The sequence below is a fragment of the Ictidomys tridecemlineatus genome, chromosome 8 (genome assembly GCF_052094955.1).
Source record: "Ictidomys tridecemlineatus isolate mIctTri1 chromosome 8, mIctTri1.hap1, whole genome shotgun sequence".
NCBI classification, from domain to species: domain Eukaryota; kingdom Metazoa; phylum Chordata; class Mammalia; order Rodentia; family Sciuridae; genus Ictidomys; species Ictidomys tridecemlineatus.
In genome coordinates, this window is record NC_135484.1 from 2,862,798 (window position 1) to 2,882,450 (window position 19,653).

At 50.3% G+C, this 19,653-nt stretch overlaps 1 protein-coding gene across 1 annotated transcript; it reads left to right on the forward strand.

Moving 5' to 3' along the window:
• The first annotated feature begins 2,710 nt into the window (after positions 1 to 2,710).
• Tbxt (T-box transcription factor T) lies at positions 2,711 to 10,814 on the forward strand. The gene is made up of 8 exons (XM_078018571.1): positions 2,711 to 2,916; positions 3,334 to 3,598; positions 4,219 to 4,353; positions 5,074 to 5,135; positions 5,244 to 5,305; positions 6,735 to 6,911; positions 7,944 to 8,073; positions 9,955 to 10,814. The coding sequence occupies exons 1-8, from the start codon at positions 2,711 to 2,713 to the stop codon at positions 10,226 to 10,228; spliced, it is 1,311 nt and encodes a 436-aa protein (XP_077874697.1). The 3' UTR covers positions 10,229 to 10,814.
• The last annotated feature ends 8,839 nt before the right edge of the window (positions 10,815 to 19,653 follow it).

Genomic DNA, 19,653 nt, shown 5'->3' on the forward strand with positions numbered 1-19,653 from the left:
AGGTTTTGTTTTCTGAGAGGGGTTGACCCAAGGAAAACTGCCACTCTGGCACAGATGTATTTCTTAGGTTTCCTATGTCATTTTTTCTCAGTGGACAGTTACACCCGAGGCCTGGCCAGGAGGCCTGGCCCGATTTTCCTCTAAATGTCTGGGTGAGCCAAGGAGAGGAAGACCTTGAGGGAGAAACAGCTGGAAGTGCCTGTCCCTCCCTCCCAAGGAAACACCTTGTTATTGACTGGGAACCCTTTACAGCCGCTGGAGGAAGCTTTTGGCTGTAAACTGTCATGCACTGCAGCCTTCGTTGAAAAGGCTGAGGATGGGACTGGGCCTGAGAACCCAGGGAGGAAGATCTGAAGCCAGCCCCAGAAGTGGGGAGGCCATGTTTAGGAGGCACCACAGCAGTGACACCAGTCAGTGACTTCCAACTGCACCCCTTCTGGATTATGCTCTTCATTCCTGGGGACACCTGTAGTGTGGAAATTTTATTGTGCACGTTAGAAATGTAGCATTCTCTTCTGGTTTCATTCTTGTTTGGCTGGACCCCTGGAAGGACAGTTTTAGATCGACCTGTGAAGCATGGTAGTCTTCCTGAGCTTCCTGGACCCTGGGAAGTCCACCCCAAAGCCACCAGGGGCCAGCTCCCGTCTGCGTCTGCGTGTCAGGGAGTGGCCGAGGTGGTCTGTTTCTGGGCCAGAGTTTAGAGATCTTCAACTACTTTGGACACACCCTCCTTTTGCCTCCACTTCCCTTCCACTTTGACCCTTTATTCTAAGTGCCAGGCTCGGGGGTCTCAGGTCACAGTCCCCAAAAGAGAGTGACATGCACGGAGGCTTCCTTGGAGCCCCTGCGGCAAGGCGTCTCCGAAGGGCGCGGGTGTCGAGCAAATGAGGTCCTTTTGGTGTCTCTGCAGAAGGAAACTCCCTCTGGGGCAGCCCCCGGGAATTTCCATACCCCTGGACAACAAAGAGGAGCAGGGCGGACACTAACTAGGTGGTATCTCTTCCGCTGGAAGTGGGAGAGCGCAGAAAGAAGCCCTAGGAGCATTCCCATCCCACCCAGGGGATCCGGGCACCCTCCTGGGGGCTGGCGGCTGAGAAGCCCTCTTCCAAAGTCCCGGGCGGGCGGTCCAGCCCAGTTCCAGGGAAGAGCCCCTCCTGCGGCTTCTCCAGCAATCCCACCCAACAGCGAGCCCCGCCTCGCTGCGGGGAAGTTTGCCGGCTAGACGGCCCGCGGTCTGGGGCCCAGGACAGTCAAAACGGGGTGCCCCACCTGACGAGTTGGCTTCTTCCAGAGGGCGTGGGGGCGGGGTGCGTGCGAAGAGCGGGAGACTGAGGCAGGACACAGGCTCCTGAGAACACGGTGGCGCGGCGTTCAGAGCGCAGAGGAGAGGCAGAGCTTTGGTGGGAGACCGCCTCTTTCCCCTTCCTGGGCTCGGGTTTAGAGGAATGTTATTGTTTAAAGAGACCCCATTGAACTATTTCCTGCTTATTGTCACCTTCCCCTCGCTCTGCCAGCGGAGGTTCTCACCGAAAGGTAATAAACCAGCTGCTCCGACACCGCTTGGCGCTGCGGCGGGTGTGGAGACGTGCCAACGGTCCTCACAAACAATCCCGGGACGACGGCGGCCAGGCGCACCCCGGCCACACTCAGTGCACGCGAAGCGCAGAGCTGGTCACCCAAATCCTGTTTTCATAAGGGGGCCGAGGAAACTTCCTAGAAGGGTGGTCATTTTATTTCCTTTTCGCTACCTGGCCACACTCCGCGCGCGGTGCTTCCCTCTCCAAACAGGTGAGGGCCGCGGGGAAGTGGGTCGCCGTGGTGGGCGTTAGTGGCACCACCTGAGGTGCGTGGGCGAGCGACGCATCCAGACCGGTGTGCAGAAACTGCCGGATGGAGGACCAGCACCCCGGGGCCCGGGTAGGCGCGCCCCGGAGCCGGGCTGTGGTCCCAGAGGGGACTCGGAGCCTCTGGCCGGGGCGCAGTGAGCGCAAGGTGGACTCTCGGGCTGGCACGGCCGCGGGATCTGGGGTGCGCCCGGGGAGAGCGCAGGGTGCCCGGCGAGGGAGTTGGGGAGCGTCGCGGGCGGCGGACGGCCCCTGGCCGAGGTGCGGGCCGGGCGGGCTCCGGTGCCGGCTCCCTGCCTCCCTCTGCGGTCCGCGGGCCCGCCCCGCCGCTTTGATGGAGGTGCAAACATTTGGGGGAGGGCGGGGGTGTAGGGACTGGGCCGGGCGCGAGGGCCGGGGCCCAGGATTTACAGGAAACAGGCGAGCGGGAGCCCATTGTTGGCCCCGGGCCGCCCAGGCCCGCCCGGCCGGGTCTGATATGGCCGCGCCGGGCCAATGGGCAGCCGTCCGGCACTTCAAAGGCTACGCAGCCCAATCCGCCGCGCCCCCCTCCGCGGCAGCCTCGGCTCTATTTATGGGGAGGGGACAGAATTTCTCTCCCCAGAGATCTACTCTAGTCTTGCCTTGCGGGAGTTCAAGTGGAATCTCTTCTTCCCCAAGCCCCTGTCCCCCGCCCCCGCCCCTCCCCCCACGTCCCATCCTGATCCTGATCCTGGCGCTTCTCCCGCGGCTGTGTTTCGACCCGGGCGCTCTTGCGGGTCTTGGCCCGTGCGACCACTTTTTCAGAAGAGCGGCCGCGAGGCGTGAAGGTGGCTCTAGGGTAGCGGTTCCGAGCTCCGGGGAGGTGGGGTGGGGCGGGAGGGAGGATGAGCGCCCCGGGCACCGAGAGCGCCGGGAAGAGCCTGCAGTGCCGAGTGGACCACCTGCTGAGCGCGGTGGAGAGCGAGCTGCAGGCTGGCAGCGAGAAAGGCGACCCCACCGAGCGCGAGCTGCGCGTGGGCCTGGAGGAGAGCGAGCTGTGGCTGCGCTTCAAAGAGCTCACCAATGAGATGATCGTGACCAAGAACGGCAGGTAGGGCGCGTCCGGAGCTCAGGCAGCCCGGGGTGTCTCTTACCGTAAGGAGGACTTCTTTCCCGCCCTTTGACAGCCCCTGGTGATTCCTGACCATTATCCCCTGGGGATTTCTCTGAGGAAGCTTGGGGAGGAGGGACTGGGGCCTCAGGTCCTCGAGGTGCCTCGATTCTCGAGGTGTTTTGGCCTCTATCGCTGAAAGCCTTCCCTAAAAGTTCTCTTCCTCGGCTGCCTCCAGGAGGCCAAGGGACAGTCTGTAGGCCTCCTGGGCCCAGGACGCGGGAGGGCTCCGGGAAAGGGAGAGCTTGGAAGTTCCTGTGGACGTTCTCCGGAGGCCGAATAAACAAGTCTCTGGGTTCCAGCCTCCGGCGGAACGGATCCGATCCGAGTCCTCCCGCCGCGCCCTGTGTTTTCCAGGAGGATGTTCCCCGTGCTGAAGGTGAACGTGTCCGGCCTGGACCCCAACGCCATGTATTCTTTCCTGCTGGACTTCGTGGCCGCCGACAACCACCGCTGGAAGTACGTGAACGGGGAGTGGGTGCCCGGCGGCAAGCCGGAGCCGCAGGCGCCCAGCTGCGTCTACATCCACCCCGACTCGCCCAACTTCGGCGCCCACTGGATGAAGGCGCCTGTCTCCTTCAGCAAAGTCAAGCTCACCAACAAACTCAACGGAGGGGGCCAGGTAGGCGCTGGAGCTGCGAAGGGCCGAGCCGGGCTGGGGCGGGAGGGCGCGCCTGCGCTGCACCTTCTGTGCGGGAGACCTTGGAGGGACGCTGCTGGACCGTAGGTGACCTCTGTCCTGGAGAAGCTTCCACATTAGCTCTGTTTATATTAATCTGATAAAGGTCACACCAATTCTGGGGGCCAGGGGATGGGAGCCCTCATGCTTGAAGGTTTCCTGCAGGCCTGAGCCTGGAGACTGTCGTGTTCTGGTCTCACCTAGAGGTGAGAGCACTAAGAATGAAGTCTTGACAAACTTGCTCTTGAGTCTGGAATGGATCCTGGAAGACCCGACACCTCAAAAGCTACAACTAGCCCTTTAAAGGCTGCTGTAGCCCTTCCTATCAGCCTAGATTTCCCGATGGCGGGGTTACCCTAAAGTGTAATCACCATCCCTCTTCCCAAACACATCCCTCAACAGCAGAGGCCCTTTTCCGGAGCTGGAGGACTTTCTGAAGCTTGGAGGCGATTCTCTTCCACAGCAGATGGGAGGATGTTTTGCTGTCTTGAGAGGGATGGGGTTGCTACTCCTACTGAGTCTGTCTCCCTGGAAAGAGTTCTGACTGGTTTTGAATATTTCAGATCATGTTGAACTCCCTACATAAGTATGAGCCTCGCATTCACATAGTGAGAGTCGGGGGTCCCCAGCGCATGATCACCAGCCACTGCTTCCCGGAGACCCAGTTCATAGCAGTGACAGCCTATCAGAACGAGGAGGTGAGAGGGCTGACTCCTGCCCTGGGTAGTCTGGGGATGGGAGACCCTGCCTGACGGTGTGTACCATTTCAAATTCACCATGACTCAAGTGGAGGCACCAGGGGAAAAGTTTAAAATGAACATTCATTCAAGCACCTTCCCCCTTTTGTGAACACAACATATTTTCCTTTTTAGCTATCTGTAAGATTGCCTGAAACTGGAAACATCCACGAGATTCTTGAAATGAAAAGATGCTTACAGTGTTTAGGCCGAGCTCTATGAGACCCTCTCAGGGGGCAGAGGGGCATCTCCCATGTTTGGAAATCATCTTCCCCCAGCCTGCAGAGTGAAGCCTGCATTCCAGTACCGGCTGGGTGCCGGCAAATAATTCTAAGTGTACCCCAAAGCATAGAGAATTTGTGATTGGTTGGTTAAGTTGTCAGTGTTGCAATGTTGACCAGAAACTAAAACCAGCAAGTACATTACTATTTCCTTAGCCACCCCAGTTTATGTTTTGAGCCCTTTTGATTTGTACGCATGGCATTTAAAACTTTTCATAAATGTATTCTCCTTTGCAATTTCTCAGCGACTTCAGACCCAAATAGAAAAATACATCTGAAAAGAGTTCTCACTAGTTTTGAATATTTCTAGGTGGCACTAGTGTTTCTCAATTTCTTGGTGCTAAACTAAATCCTCTGGTAATGAACAATCCACTAAGAGATAGACTTTCTTGTTTTTCAGATCACAGCTCTTAAAATTAAATACAATCCATTTGCCAAAGCTTTCCTGGATGCTAAAGAAAGGTGAGAGAATTCCAACTCTACCCCCTGGGCACAGAACTATTTGGAAATGCAAAGTATTTTCTGATATTTCTCCTTCTTGACAATTTGCTGCAATTTTTTTTTCAACAGAAGTGATCACAAAGACATGATAGAAGATGTGGGGGACGGCCAGCAGCCGGGGTTCTCCCAATGTACGGTTTGTTGCCCCTGCCTCCTCCGTGTTTCTGGGCTAGAATTTCTGAAATCTAGAAGCCAGAAATGGAGCCACACATGTTTGTGGGTGTGGGTGGAGAGCGGGATTGCCCTTTGTCGCCAGGCTCATGGCCTCTGGTGTGGAAGCTGCCAACTCATCTCCAGCCTGCTCCCCTGGGGGGTGGATGCTCACAGCCAGGGACCACTGATGCTGATCTGGGTCTTTTGTTTTGCTCAGAGGCAGCTTCAGTGCCTAGGATGGGCTATTGGGACCTTGGTAGGAAGTAGACTTGGGGTAAGAAGAGAGTCTAGTCATACTGTCTTTGAGTGGTTCCCATTCCTTTAGTCCTAGTGACTCAGGAGGCTGAATCAGAAGGACCACAAGTTTGAGGCCAGCCTGAGCATCTTGGTGACCTCCTGTCTCAAAATGAAATATACTAAGGGCTTGGGACATAGCTCAGTGGTAAAGCATCCCTGGGTTCAATCCCAGAACCCAATAAATAAGTAAATGAGGAAGAGAGGTGGGGGAAGAAAGGGGGCTGGGGGAGGAAGAGAGATCAAGATCCTACTTTTGTAAGTGGTTGCAAACTGAAGAATGGAGCTGTGGGAAGCTTGTGAGCTACCCCCACCCTCACCGCGGGTTGTTATGGAGCTATGGTTGGTAAGATGGGCAGTTCTGCTTTAAGTCTCACTCTTTAGGAGTTACAGGTTTGGAGGCTGGAGCAGGAATTAACAGTGACCTCCATGAAGAGAAAGAAGTGCTCCTTCTAAATTTTCCTGTCCACCCAGGGAGGGCGGGAGATGTTGGGGAATTGACTGTGGGGAGTACAGAGCCAGAGCTTGCTGCTCTTCACAGGTGGCAGGAACCAGCCTCCCGCCTCTTCTAGGCTGAGTTAACGAGGGGTGTCCTCTTGGGAGCAGAGTGAAGGGGTCCTTAGGCCAGGGCGGCTGCGCATTGCTTAGTTTGGAGATTGGAGATTGGAGCAGAGTAGTTGTCTCCCTGTGGTTTGCTTTTTCTGAATTAAAAAAAAAAAAACACTTAAAAAGAAGAATGAAGAAGTTGGAGTTTTAGAGGACAGAACAGTTTTGAATATCGGGGAGAAGTAGGGAGACTGGAGAGATTAAAACGTAGAAAGAGAAAGCAGACGATGGCTGGGGTGTCCTCAGGTGTGTTACTACACATCTGCTGTGGTCGCGGCTCAGGTCACTGGGTAGAGTTTCCCGGGTTTCCTCGGTGCCCACAGGTTTGAAACCTTTAGCCTGTAGAGTATGGGGCTGATGTCCACCCCGAGGTGTGGGCGGCATGGAGTGCTGGCTCAGGGTCCTTCACCTCCGCAGGACTCGGGAAAGCACCCCGGGCCCCCCCCCTGGTTTCTCTTTAATAACAGCCGCTGCCAAGGCCAGTCTCTCAGTATTCTTTTCTCACAGCAGGGGGGTGGCTTCTTCCTGGAACCAGCACCCTCTGTCCGCCGGCCAGCCCCCACCCTCAGTTTGGAGGCCCCCTCTCTCTCCCGTCTACCCACGGCTGCGAAAGGTACCCGGCCCTGAGGAACCACCGCTCAGCCCCCTACCCCAGCCCCTACGCTCATCGGAACAATTCTCCAAGTAGGTCACAGTCTTTCTACCAGGGGACAGTGGGTGGCTGCAGGCAGAGACCTTCCTTTGGCACTCCAGGTCTTAGGGTCAAAACAGACTTTGCTCTCACGTCTGCACTGTGGCCAGCTCCACCTCAGAGGTGCCGACATGGGCTCTTCCTGGGCCTCAGAGTTCTGCTCAGACTTAACACAGCAGGCTCTGGGAGTCGCTCTCCAGCGGGAGACCCAGGCGTGGATAGTTCACGTCTCTCTGAAGTCATCATGCTGGAACAGCCTAGCCCAGGACTTCCTGACTAGCCTAGTGAGACTGGGTGTCACCTGAGAACCCATGGCCTCAGCCCACCCCAGATCCACCCGCTCAGTAGCTGGGTGGGGGACAGCCCTCCGGTGGTCTGGTTGGCACAGCCTGTAAAGACCTCTGGTCTAATTGTCTCAAGCACTCTGTGTGCCCAGACCGCGGTTGGTGTGCCCCAAACAGAGGAAAATAGCCAAAGAACACCATAAAGCCATCAAGCCATGGCAGCTGACCTCAAAGGAGAGGAGTGGTCTTCGGCCTTGTTCCCGGTCTCAGGGGAGACCCTGAGGCTGGAAGATCCTATTTTTAATTTGCCTGCAGTAATGGTTTTCATAGCCATTCATTGCTTATGAAATAACCCGTGGGGAAAGGCAGGCTGAAATCACACTTATTCTTAAATTATCGGGCTGTGGGTGTGCCCAGCAGGAGTGAGGCCCTGTGATCCCAGCACTGCAGAGAAGCAGTCAGGACCAGAGGCTAAGTTCTCCCTAACTGGGTCTAGAAGTCAGTCTCTGCAGAGCAGAAGGATCTCATGATAAAGGACAAAGCTTGGGCTTATTGGAAAGTATTTTCAAATGTATTTGGCAATAGATGTTCACCTAATGACCGGTGAAGCAGCTGATGGATTGTGCTCTGTGTCCACTGGGTCCACCATTGTCCTTGGTGCTGGGTGGTCCCAGCTGTCAGCAGCACACACCTGTTGCTCTTGGGAGACCCCCTCCTGCAACTGTGCCCCTTGTCTCCCAGCCTACTCCGACAACTCGTCTGCCTGCCTGTCCATGCTGCCGTCCCATGAGAACTGGTCCAGCCTCGGGGTGCCTGCCCACGGCAGCATGCTCCCAGGGAGCCACAGTGCCAGCCCTCCCGCCGGCTCTAGGTATGGATGTCTGGGGAGCCATCGGCACCCTCCCGTGACCTCAGGCTGGGTCTATCCTCCGGGCCGTTCCTCCCGTCCCACCATGTTCCTGTGGGCAGTTGGGCTTCTCCTTGCAGTTCTGCTGTGAGCCACATGTGTCCAGATGTGTTCCTCGGCTGGCTGCCTCGTCCCTGCTCACAATCTGCTCCTGCACGTCTCCTGGGGGAACTCGCCTGAGGAAACCCAGGGCCCGGTCTTGGCTTTGCCCTGTACTATCCTCACTTCTCTGAGCCTCAGCTTCTCCCCATGTAGAAAGAGCTCACTAAATCACGGGCTTCCGCGGTCCCTCCCAGGTGGGTGGGATCACTAGGTGTAGTGGAAACCTTTTACAACCTCTTCTGACAGGAGCCAGCTCTTCAGTTAGGGAACAAGTGTTTCGGCGTTTCTGTGGACACAGGATCACAGTCCTGGACATGCATACAGGCACAGGTCAAGAAAAGTCTTTTCTTTTTCAGATTAAGTCAGGTAAAGGTTTCTATTTACCTGAAAATGGTAAATAGAATATGTAGTGGGAGAATAGCTCAAACACAGTAGGCCTGCAGTTCACTGAAAGTCAGGCCTCTGTAGATTACACAATAGCAAAAAAGTAGCAAAGCTGTCAGTGGACTCTCCTTTTCCAGAGAAAAGAGGCCCAGGGCAGAGGGAGCCTGCAGTCACTGATCCTGATCGCCGGCCCAAGGCATTTGATGTCTGTAGAATATTAGTATATGCCTGAGAGCTTCATTCTTTTTGTCAAGGAAATAGTTCTTTAATAAGAATCTAATAGTCTGTTCTTATGCAGATAGCACAGGTTTCAAGGGCTCCGAGGTGGCTGTCCCCAGTCACATGACCTGCAAGCTGTGAGCGGCTGGCCAGGCCGACCCAGGGCTCAGTGTGGAGTGCTGGGTATTGCCAAGCCCCTGCTCAGCTGACAACAGAGCAGTAGTCTACCTGATCAGCTCAGGCTTGCTGCAAGGGCCACTGCCATTACATGTAGGACACTGCAGAATTTTAGCATGGTTTAGTAGTGTTCACTGCTATGTGCTTAGATGAAAGGATTTAGTAAGCATTTTCAATATCCTCCTTTTGGGGACATACTAGGGATTGAACTTTACCACTGAACTGCACCCCCCACATCCTTTTTAATTTTATTTTGAAACAGCCTTGCTAAGTTGCTCAGGCTGGCCTCCAACTTGTGATCCTCTGGCCTCAGCCTCCTGAGTTACGGGATCACAGGTTGTACTACTGGCCTTTCTACACCCTGTTTTATACCTGGAGACAGCTGAAAAAGTAGTTGGAGGCCAAGCTCATGGGCCACAGCTAATGAAAGCAGGGCTGGACTGGCTTCTGGTCCAGCTCCAGGGTCTGTCCCTCAGCACCCATGCTGATGTGAAGAGGTAGGGCTCCTGGAGTGTTGACAGAGCGCCTTCCGACCAGCCGTCCAGCTGCATTTGGCCTTGACCTTGAGAATCACCGCTGTGTTGTGCAGCATGCTAATTAAAAATGCAGCTTCCTCTGGGACCCTCGGACACTGGCTCCGTGCGTCTGAGGAGTCTGCGTTCTGCTGGAGAGCACAGAGTGGGCAGGGTGCTGGCAGCCTTGGTAGCAGTGCCCTGCCGGGAGCTGGGTGTTGGTCAAGACTCTTCCTAACGTTTTGCTTCTTGTTAATAGATACGGTAGGAGCTTCTGTACTCCTCAGAATGTGGTCATTTAGTAACACGGAGAAAATGACCTGCTTGAAAAGCCGAGTAATGTGATCAGTAATATCCTTAGGAAGGGGATCCTGAGCCCGGCCCCCCTCCCTTCCCGCTCTCTGCATCTCCGTCCCTTCCCTGCCCCTGACTGCTGTGCTTTCTGTTTCAGCCAGTACCCCAGCCTGTGGTCTGTGAGCAACGGCACCATCACCCCAGGCTCCCAGACGGCCGGGGTGTCCAACGGCCTGGGGGCCCAGTTCTTTCGCGGCTCCCCCGCACACTATGCACCCCTCACCCATGCAGTGCCCGCCGCCTCGTCCTCAGGCTCCCCACTGTATGAAGGGGCTGCCACGGTCACAGATGTTCCCGAGAGCCAGTATGACGCCTCGGCCCAAGGCCGCCTCCTCACCTCCTGGACACCCGTATCCCCGCCTTCCATGTGAACCCAGCCCTGTCTCCAGGGACAGTGACTTTGCTGTGGTAACTGGCACTGACTGGACCGAACTGCTGGGCATAGTGTGTGAGGCTGGTGGGACCAGGGGAGGAAGAAGCCCGGCCAACTCCATGCTAAAGTCAGAAGAGGACCTGCGAGGTCCCACCCTACACCCCTTGCTCATTATCTGCAGGAGAGATGTGCCCGCTACAGGTGGCTCAGTCTGGAGAGGACGTGGGGCCTGGTTCCCCGTGATTCATAGTTGGAAATCCTTTGCGGCATCCCCAAACTATGCATTTGTTTCTCACACAGCAAGTAGGGTGACTTCGGCGCACCAGAGTCTGTGAGCTCCACTGTCCTGCTTTAGGGAGACACAGAGCACACTTTCCATTCTCTTCCTTGTTGCTTTTGAGTAGTTAGATTTGAGCTGTTAAGGACAGAAACAATTCAGAGTGAGGACAGCAGATTGCAGTTGAGCTGCCAACTGACTGCACCGCCCACTGGAAGGTGTGATTCTGAGCATGCATATGTAGCTAATCTCTTGTATTGTGAAATCAACTCTTTTATATTTTCCTTTTGACAAAAAAAGTAGCCAAAGACAATCGGCAGAAAGCATTTTTCTGCAAAATAAAGGCAATATGCAAGATTTGGTTGTTCCAGTTATTATTTAAACCCCTCCTTTTGGGGTGAGTCTACTCTTATTTATGGCTGGGGGAAAAGACTTTCGCCCAAAGAATCATTTTTATCTATTATAAACCTTGGTGTATTGCAGAAATGGAAGGGAAATTCGGACACATTTAGTGCTGACTGTCACAAAATGCAAGTGGTATTAAGGGATTTTTCAAGAGTTTTAATTTCATAGATGATTATGGACAGTGACAGGAACATACTGATGTGCCAAATATCAGTGTAGAAGGTCCACTGGATGCCAGTGCATAAAGGGGTTGAATCGTTGTTGAAGCAGTCGAGTGTGGGACAGCATTGGGACACCTCCCCCCGCAGCCAGGACAGTTGGGCTGGGCTGGGGCGACTGCTCCAGGTACTGGCAGAAGCCTTGGCACTGGCCCTGCCTCCCTCCCTCCCGCCTAGTACTCGATCCCAGGTGTGTGCGAGCAGTAACCAAGAGGGAAAAGGCCCCTCCCGAGGCCAATTGCCAACCTGACTGCCCAGTCCCTGGGTTTCTCCGGACTCTGCCTGACATTTCCAGGATGAGGACTGACTTTTTTGCCTTCTAGAGAACAAGCCGAGAATTTGAGTTGGTGGATTTTCAGTGAGACTTGTGCCTGCTTCCCTGGTGGGAGGTGCTTTTGCGAAGCGCCACCTGTGACTGCTCGCACAAAGCCCCCTGTCAGGGGCTTGTGGACACTGTCAGAGGAAGGAGTTTTGAGAAAACCCACTTCTGGTGGGAATCGAGCCAGCCCAGCAGGCTGGACCACAGGTCCTCTCCAGACAGGTGCTGGGCCTGCTGGAGAAGGACCGGGGACTCAGGGAAGGAGCCAGGCAGGGACAGGGCCTCTGTGTTCCCAGAGTGGCTGGTGTCCCCTTCCCTGGGATCACCTCTGACTGCGTGGCTGTGGCTCTGCTGTGGCTCTGGGGACTTTCCCGGTGCCTTGGCAGATCTCCAGTGGTGCCAGGACTGTGGGGAGGAGGAGCCTTGGTGGACTGGAGGAGGAGCTGCAAGTGGCCCAGGTGTCTCTGAAGGGTGCCCTGGGGACGCGTGGCTGCCACTGCTTGATGCATTTTTGTGAGGGATGTTTCGTGTGTGGATGATGAATGATGTCTTGACTGCCTGAGCCTCGACAGGTCCAGAATTCAGATTCAGAGAGTTGGTATCTTAAAAGACCTGTCTGAGTCTTTCTGCTGATCAAGTGGTGACTATAGAATGGGAAAAATCAAATTTCCTAAAGAAGACCTGGATTTGAATACAATAATCCCTCTCATCCATGGGGCATAGTCCAAGATCTCAGTGAATACCTGAAACCCCCAATGATAAGTTTAATTGTTATTAAATATATTAGTGTTATTAAATACCCTATAATTTTTTAAAAGGACTAGGCTTATAATGAGCTTAAACTACATCATATATATGTTTATATATATATATATGATATTTATATAAATATACCTGCAATGGAGTTTAATTTATAAATCAGGCATAATAAGAGATTAGTGCCTATAATCCCAGCAGCTTGGGAGGCTGAGGCAGGAGGATCTCAAGTTTGAGGCCAGTCTTGGCAACTTAGCAAGCCTGTAGGCAACTTAGCAAGACCCTGTCTCAAAATAAAAAATAAAAAGGGCTGGAGATTTGGCTCAGCAGTAAAGCACCCCTGGGTTAAGTCTCCAGTTCAATCTCTCTCTCAGTCAGGAGAGAGAGATGTTAGCAGTAATAATTATTAATAAAATAGAACAGTTTTAACAGTCTGTATTAAAATGGCCAGCATCACGATTCTTGTGCTTTGGGGCTGTTGTTAGTAAGGCAGGTGTTACTGAACACAATCACGGTGGTGCCCAGATGGCAGAGGGAGCAATGGGTGGCACAGAGCAGGAGGGTATGGTGCCCAGGTAGAATGGAACTGGCTGGTACAAGATTTCATAGGTTTCTCAGAATGGTGCACTATTTAAATCCTACAAGTGGGTTTTCTTTCTGGAATTTTTCATTTAATATTGTGGATAAGAAGGAGACTACTATAGTCACTTGCCTTACTTGCTGCAGGACTTTAGGAAAGTTGGTTCTCGACTTCAGAATCTCAATTTCCTTACCTGTAAGTTTGGAGAAAGAAGATACTCATCCATTGGGATGCTGGTGAGAAATAACAGAGACAAGGACCTTGGGAAGTAGACGGAAACAGTGGCGTGTGCTGTAGGCCTTGTGGCCAGATCATGAGCCCGTGGAGTGAACTGCAAGCCGAGCTCTTTATGGACTCAGAAGTGGTTGCTGTAAGTGTGAAGCCTAGGCAAGAGCTCAAGCCACGTGTCCCAGTTTGGAATGCAAATCCCCTTCGTGCCTGCTGAGTAATCCCCATGAGTTATTTCTCTACAAAAATTCAGGTGGACTCTCAGCTGTTCACGAATGAAACACACCTACTTTACTTTTTAAAAAGAAACTATATACACAATAGCTAAACTGTGCAACCAACCTAGATGCTCTTTAGTAGATGAATAGATAAAAAAAACTGTGGTATATAAACACCATGGAATGTTACTCAACATTAAGAGAATAAAGTTATGGTGTTTGCAAGTAAATGGATGGAGTTGGAGAATACCATGCCAAGTGAAACAAGCCAGTTCCCCCCAAATAAAGGCCAAGTGTCCTCTCTGATAAGTAGATGCTGATCCGTAACGGAGAGGCGGGAGGCATGGGAAAAACGGAGGAACTCTGCTGGACAATGGGGAGGAAGGGTGCATGGGGACAGGAGAGAGGGTGGCGTGAGATGGACATCATTTCCCCAGGTACACTTATGACTGCTCATAGGTGTGAAGCTACATCGTGTACAACCAGAGAAATGTAAAGTTGTGTTGCAATTGTGTACAATGAATCAAAATGCATTCTGCTGTCATGTACACCTAATTAAAATAGATAAATAAGTAAAAACAAAAAAACAATAAAAAGGATAAAAAAAGGAACTGCACAATCTGAGTCACACACCTTTGGGCTTACAGCTGGGACTGACCAGGCTGGAAGGTGAGAGTGACTTTCCAGTGACTGTCTCAGCAACCAAGGCTCCATGTCTGGTTACCCCCTTTCTCCTCAGGGAGGAGGTGTAGTGGGAGGCAGGGATCGTGCTTCCTAATAAGATGGTGAATTATGAAATGTGCATTTAGAAATCAAAATTGAACGGACGCATTCCTGGCCAGGCGGGTGGGTGAGTCGATAGTGGCGTGTATATGCATATGTGTGGATGTTGACATTCATGTCCATGGGAGCAGGTTTGTCATGGGCACTGGCTGTCACCATTATGGAGACCCGCAGGTCCCACTGTCCACTGCCTGCAAGCTGGAGATCCAGCAAAGCTGGCGGCATGATCTAGTTCAAGGTTGAAGCCTGAACCAGTGTGCAACACTGGGGGCACGGAAGATGGATGTCTGGGCTTTAGAGAGGGAGAGAGGGCTCAGCCTCGCTCTATCGTCCTCTTCTACCCAGCCTTCCTGAGTTCACAATGCCCGCCCTGCTGGAGAGGAGGGCCACAGGCTACATGCAGTCTACTGATTAGGGGCAGGTCTTCTGGAGACACCCTCACAGACACCCCAGAAGTACTGCACCAGCTCCCTGGGCACTCTTTGGCTCCGTAAGTTTGGCAAATTAAATTAACCTCTATAAATCCAAAATTTCCATTTTCTCCTATAACATTATATTTTTAAAAGACTTATGAATTTCTAAACTGGAAATTATGATGCTTTATAATATAGATGCTCCATTTCCTGTGCAATATACTCAGAAACAGGAAGGCTTGCCATCAGAGTCCTTCTCTGGTTCCCAAGCTAGTTCTGAGAAGGAAATCCCTTCCCTTCCTTCCTCCCTCCCTCCCTCCCTCCCTTCCTTTCTATTTTTCTCTTCTTTCTTTCTTTTCTTTTTTGGTTCCAGGGACTGAATCTAGGAGCACTTAACCACTGAGCCGCATCCCCGACCCTTTTTTATTTTTTTATTTTGACACAAGTCTCACTAAGTGGCTCAGGCCCTTATTAAGTTGCTGAGGCTGGCTCTGAAATCTTGATCCTCCTGCCTCAGCCTCTCGAGTCACTGGGGTTATAGGTGCCCCAGCTGGAAATCTATTATTTCTTATATTTAAATATGTTTATAATTCCAGTATTTGTCTTTTTATTTAAAAAGAAGAGGCTAAGTGATTATCTCTTCCTTCTGATTTTTTTCAAAAACTAATTCTAAATTGGGAGTTTAATCATTATAGAACTAAATTATAGCTAGACTGCAAATTGTAATACTCTGTTTGGGATCTCCTTTGGTGTTATTATTTGAATATGTCAACATTGGTAAATTACATTTCCATAAACTGTGTTCTTTACATGTGATTTGTTTTATCTTTGTAAGAAGCTGCAGTAACAGCAGAATCAAGTGAAACTACAAGAAACGACATCTTTTAATTCACTGAAAGATCTGGATTTATGCATTAAACAAAATGGCTGTAAAGGTTGACTTTCCTATACTTTAATCTGTTTGGTACCAGGGATTGAACCCAGAGGGTTTTACCACTGAGCTACATCTCCAGCCCTTTTAATTTTTCATTTTGAGACAGACTCTTGCTAAGTTGCGTAGGGCCTTGCTGATTACTGAGGCTGGCCTTCAACTTGAGATCCTCCTGTCTCAACCTTCCAAGTTGCTGCGATTACAGATGCCAGGGCACCTGGCTATACCTCCCTTAAAAGTCCCTCTAAATAGGTCATTACCTAAGATGGCAAACAGCCCAACGTGTGTTCTCCACCTGCATTGCTTGTACACCACAGGGACAGGAGCCACTTGTTGTACTCAGCTGCGGAGGTTGTGTGGTTTGGGGCCATGTTCCCAAAAGACCACCAGACAGGGGGCCGTCACACAGACAGGGGCACAATGGAGAAGAGCAGAGGGCTTCTGCGGGTTTTGAGAGCACAGGTCACAGGACTCAGCACCAACAAGGTGGCGGGTGGGCCGGGATTTGGTAGTGTGTGACAAGCTATATTGGAATAGGGAGTGCAGAGAAGGCAGGTCCTGGAGTGAGTAGCAGGAGGAGCTGTTAGGGTGCTTCAGTTCTGGCAGGTGCAAAGAATATTCTGGAGCAAGCAGGGATTTTTTTTTAATTTAACTTTAATTTGTTATATATGTCAGCAGAATGTATTACAATTCATTTTACACATATAGAGCACAATTTTCATATCTCTGGTTGTGTTCAAAGTACATTCACACATTTGCGTCTTCATACATGTACTAGGGTAATGATGTCCATCTCATGCCACCATCTTTTTTACCCTCTTGCCCCCTCCCTTTCCCCCCCATCCCTTTGCCCTATCTAGAGTTCATCTGCTCCCCCCATGTTTCCCCACGCAACCCCACTATGAATCAGCCTCCTTATATCAGAGAAAACATTCAGCATTTGGTTTTTGGGGATTGGCTGAGTTCACTTAGCATCATATTCTCCAACTCCATCCATTTACCTGCAAGTGCCATGCTGAGCAATATTCCATTGTGTAAATATGCATTCTTCTACTGAAGGGCATCTAGGTAAATGGGATGGATTCAAACTAAAAACTTCTCAGCAGAAGAAACAATCAGTGAGGTGAATAGAGAGCCTACATCTTGGGAGCAAATTTTTACCACTTGCACATAAGATAGAGCACTAATATCTAGGATGTATAAAGAACTAAAAAAGCTAAACATCAAACAAAACAAAACAAAACAACAACAACAACAATAAAAACCAAATAGCCTAATCAATAAATGGACCAAGGACTTGAACCAACACTTCTCAGAGATGATATATAATCAATCAACAAATATATGAAAAATGTTCAACATCTCTAATAATTACAGAAATGCAAATTAAAACTACTCTAATATTTCATCTCACTCCAGTCAGAATGGCAGCTATTATGAAGACAAACAACAACAAGTGTTGGCGAGGATGTGGGGAAAAGGCACACTCATACACTGCTGGTGGGACTGCAAGTTGGTGCAGCAAATATGGAAAGCAGTATGGAGTTTCCTTGGAAATCTGGGAATGGAATCACCTTTTGATCCAGCTATCCCACTCCTTGGTCTATACACAAAGGACCACAAAACAGCATACTACAGGGACACAGCCACATCAATGTTTATAGTAGCACAATTCACAATAGATAGCTAAACTGTGGAGCCAAGCAAGCTGTGAATTTTAAAAAAATGTGTGTTCTTGGTATTATGTAAGAAAACAAGAGGGAAGATTAAGCTTAGTGGCTGCTGAGAGCCATGGCTGAGTCTGTATGGCCCCTGGCATTTTGCCAACAGTACTGATTGACAGGCGCGGCATTACTATCCGCCTCGGCCGCTACTTTTGAGTTCTTGCTCTACTTTGGCATTCTCATGGGGATTCCCGGGGATTCACCGAGAGTTCCCATTGGTTGGGGAAGTGCAGGAGGAGGGATTTCCAGGAAAGATATTTCCGGCTGGGGATTCCTGGACAAGCCGCGTGGTGTTCGGGAGAATTCCCCTGGAGCGTGGGTGAAGTGTTTTCTTGCAGTTCAAAAATAAAGTTTGTTCCTGCTTCAGTGGCTCCTGATTTGTGCCCAGCCAGACTGTGGCAATTCGTGGCCCGTATGGGGAATGTCTAAAGCTTGGAGGTAAATGAAATTGCTCGCCCCTAAGGGAAGGCGAAAGAATGGGTGACCATTTTAAAAAACAATGTGTTCTTGTTTTGATTTATTTTGTGTTTGTTTCAAGCTGCCTATCCCTAGAATTTTCTCAGGCAGACTGGGAAAAATGGTTGGCTCAAGGTTTGAAGTTGTTCGCCCCTGAGGAAGAGATAGAAATAGACCCCAAATGCACGTGTCAAGAAAATAGGAAAATTGATACAACGATTTTTTGTTCCGTTTTTGTTTCATTCTGTTTCATTTTGTTTTGTGTTATCTTATTGGGTTGCGTTATCTTTATAACAGATTAGAAATTAGTAAAAAACAAACTGAAAGACTATTGAGTAAATTGTTAGAGATTCAGACCATGGAGAAAGACATTTTAGTCAAGTAAAAGAGAAGATCTCTCAAGCTAGTCAGACAGAGGAAGAAAATTTAAAGGAAGAAAGCTTAGAGGAGAAACAGCTATTAGGGAAAAAGCTACAACAGGAGGCTACTACTAACACCCTTCTATCACCAGAGGGCGTAATTCAACCAACAGCTCCACCTATGGAGATAGCTGAGTGGCCCTCAACCCCCATAGTTGATAGATGGGATCCTGAGACAGGACCTCAAAGATTAGCATGCCCTGTACTTGAGCAGGCAGGAGGGCAGCGAATTCACCGTGCTTTAGATTTCAAAACAGTGAAGCAGTTAAAGTAGGCTGTAACAACCTATGGTCCTCAAGCACCCTTCACTGTAAGCATGGTTGAATCCATTACCAACTTGGACATGACGCCAGCAGATTGGGCTAGTATGTGTAAATCTGTGCTAAATGGAGGACAATATTTGTTATGGAAGGTTGCCAATGAGGAATTTTGCACGGAGACAGCTAGGCGAAATGCAGCAGCTGGTTACCCTCAAAGAAATCTAGATATGTTGTTGGGAAAAGGACCTTATGAGGGTCAATGGCAACAAATTGAATATGATCCTGGCATACACACACAAATTGCTGTAGATGCGGTTAGGGCATGGAAAACTCTACAGGGGCATGGAGATTTACAAGGACAATTATCTAAGGTAATACAAGGAACTAATGAACCTTACGCTGAATTTTTAGATAGGCTTATTCAAACGGCTTCCAGAATTTTTGGGGATACAGAACAAGCAATGCCATTTATAAAACAACTGGCTTATGACCAAGCAAATTGTTGCTGCAGAGAGGTCATTAGACCATGGAGACATGAAGATTTAAACACATATATTAAATTATGTAAAGACATTAATGAACAAGGGCAAATCTTGGCAGCAGTACAACAGGCTTTAGATGCTAGGCCAAAAACATGCTATAATTGTGAACAAACAGGACATTTTAAAAGGAGTTGCCCATAGGAGGAGGGTTTAACAAATCTAGGTATCAAAGGAGTAGAATACTGGGTATTTGCCCACGATGCCATAGAGGGAGACACTGGGCTAATGAATGCCATTCTCAAACCACTATAGAGGGTACTCCATTACATTGGGCTAATGAATGCCGTTCTCAAACCACCATAGAGGGTATTCCATTATCAAAAAATGGACAAGGACCAGGTGTTTACCCACGATATCATGGAGAAAGGCATCGGGCTCCATTGCCAAAAAAATGGACAGGAAAGCCCAATGCTCTGGGGTCCATGACCACAAATATACGGGGTACTGGAGGAACCCAGAAACACCATGGAGGAACCCAGCAATAGCATCAGGGTAGTGCCCAGGACACATTATCCATCAGATCTCTCATCAGACGAACCAGAGGGACCGCAGGGTTGAACATCTGCGCCTCCACCAGATCAGTACTAACTCCAGAGATGGAAGTTCAAATCATTCCCACAGGAATAAAAGGACCTCTTCCCCAAGGAACAGTAGGCTTATTGATAGGACGTAGTTCTTCTACTCTAAAAGGACTTATGATAAGTCCTGGGGTAATTGATCCCGATTATGAAGGTGAAATAAAAATTATAGCTAGTTCTCTAAAGGGTATATCAGTAATTTCACCAGGAGATAGAATAGCACAGTTATTAATAATATCCAGCCTGCATGATAAATTTTCCAGTAGTAGCATAGAAAGAGGTTCCAGGGGATTAGGCTCCACAGGTGTAGATTGGG

Coding starts and splice junctions, on each gene's coding strand:
- Tbxt (XM_078018571.1), top strand. CDS start 2,711: ATGAGCGCCCCGGGCACCGAGAGCGCCGGGAAGAGCCTGCAGTGCCGA. Junction 3,599..4,218: donor AACTCAACGGAGGGGGCCAG/GTAGGCGCTGGA, acceptor TGAATATTTCAG/ATCATGTTGAACTCCCTACA. Junction 4,354..5,073: donor CAGCCTATCAGAACGAGGAG/GTGAGAGGGCTG, acceptor CTTGTTTTTCAG/ATCACAGCTCTTAAAATTAA.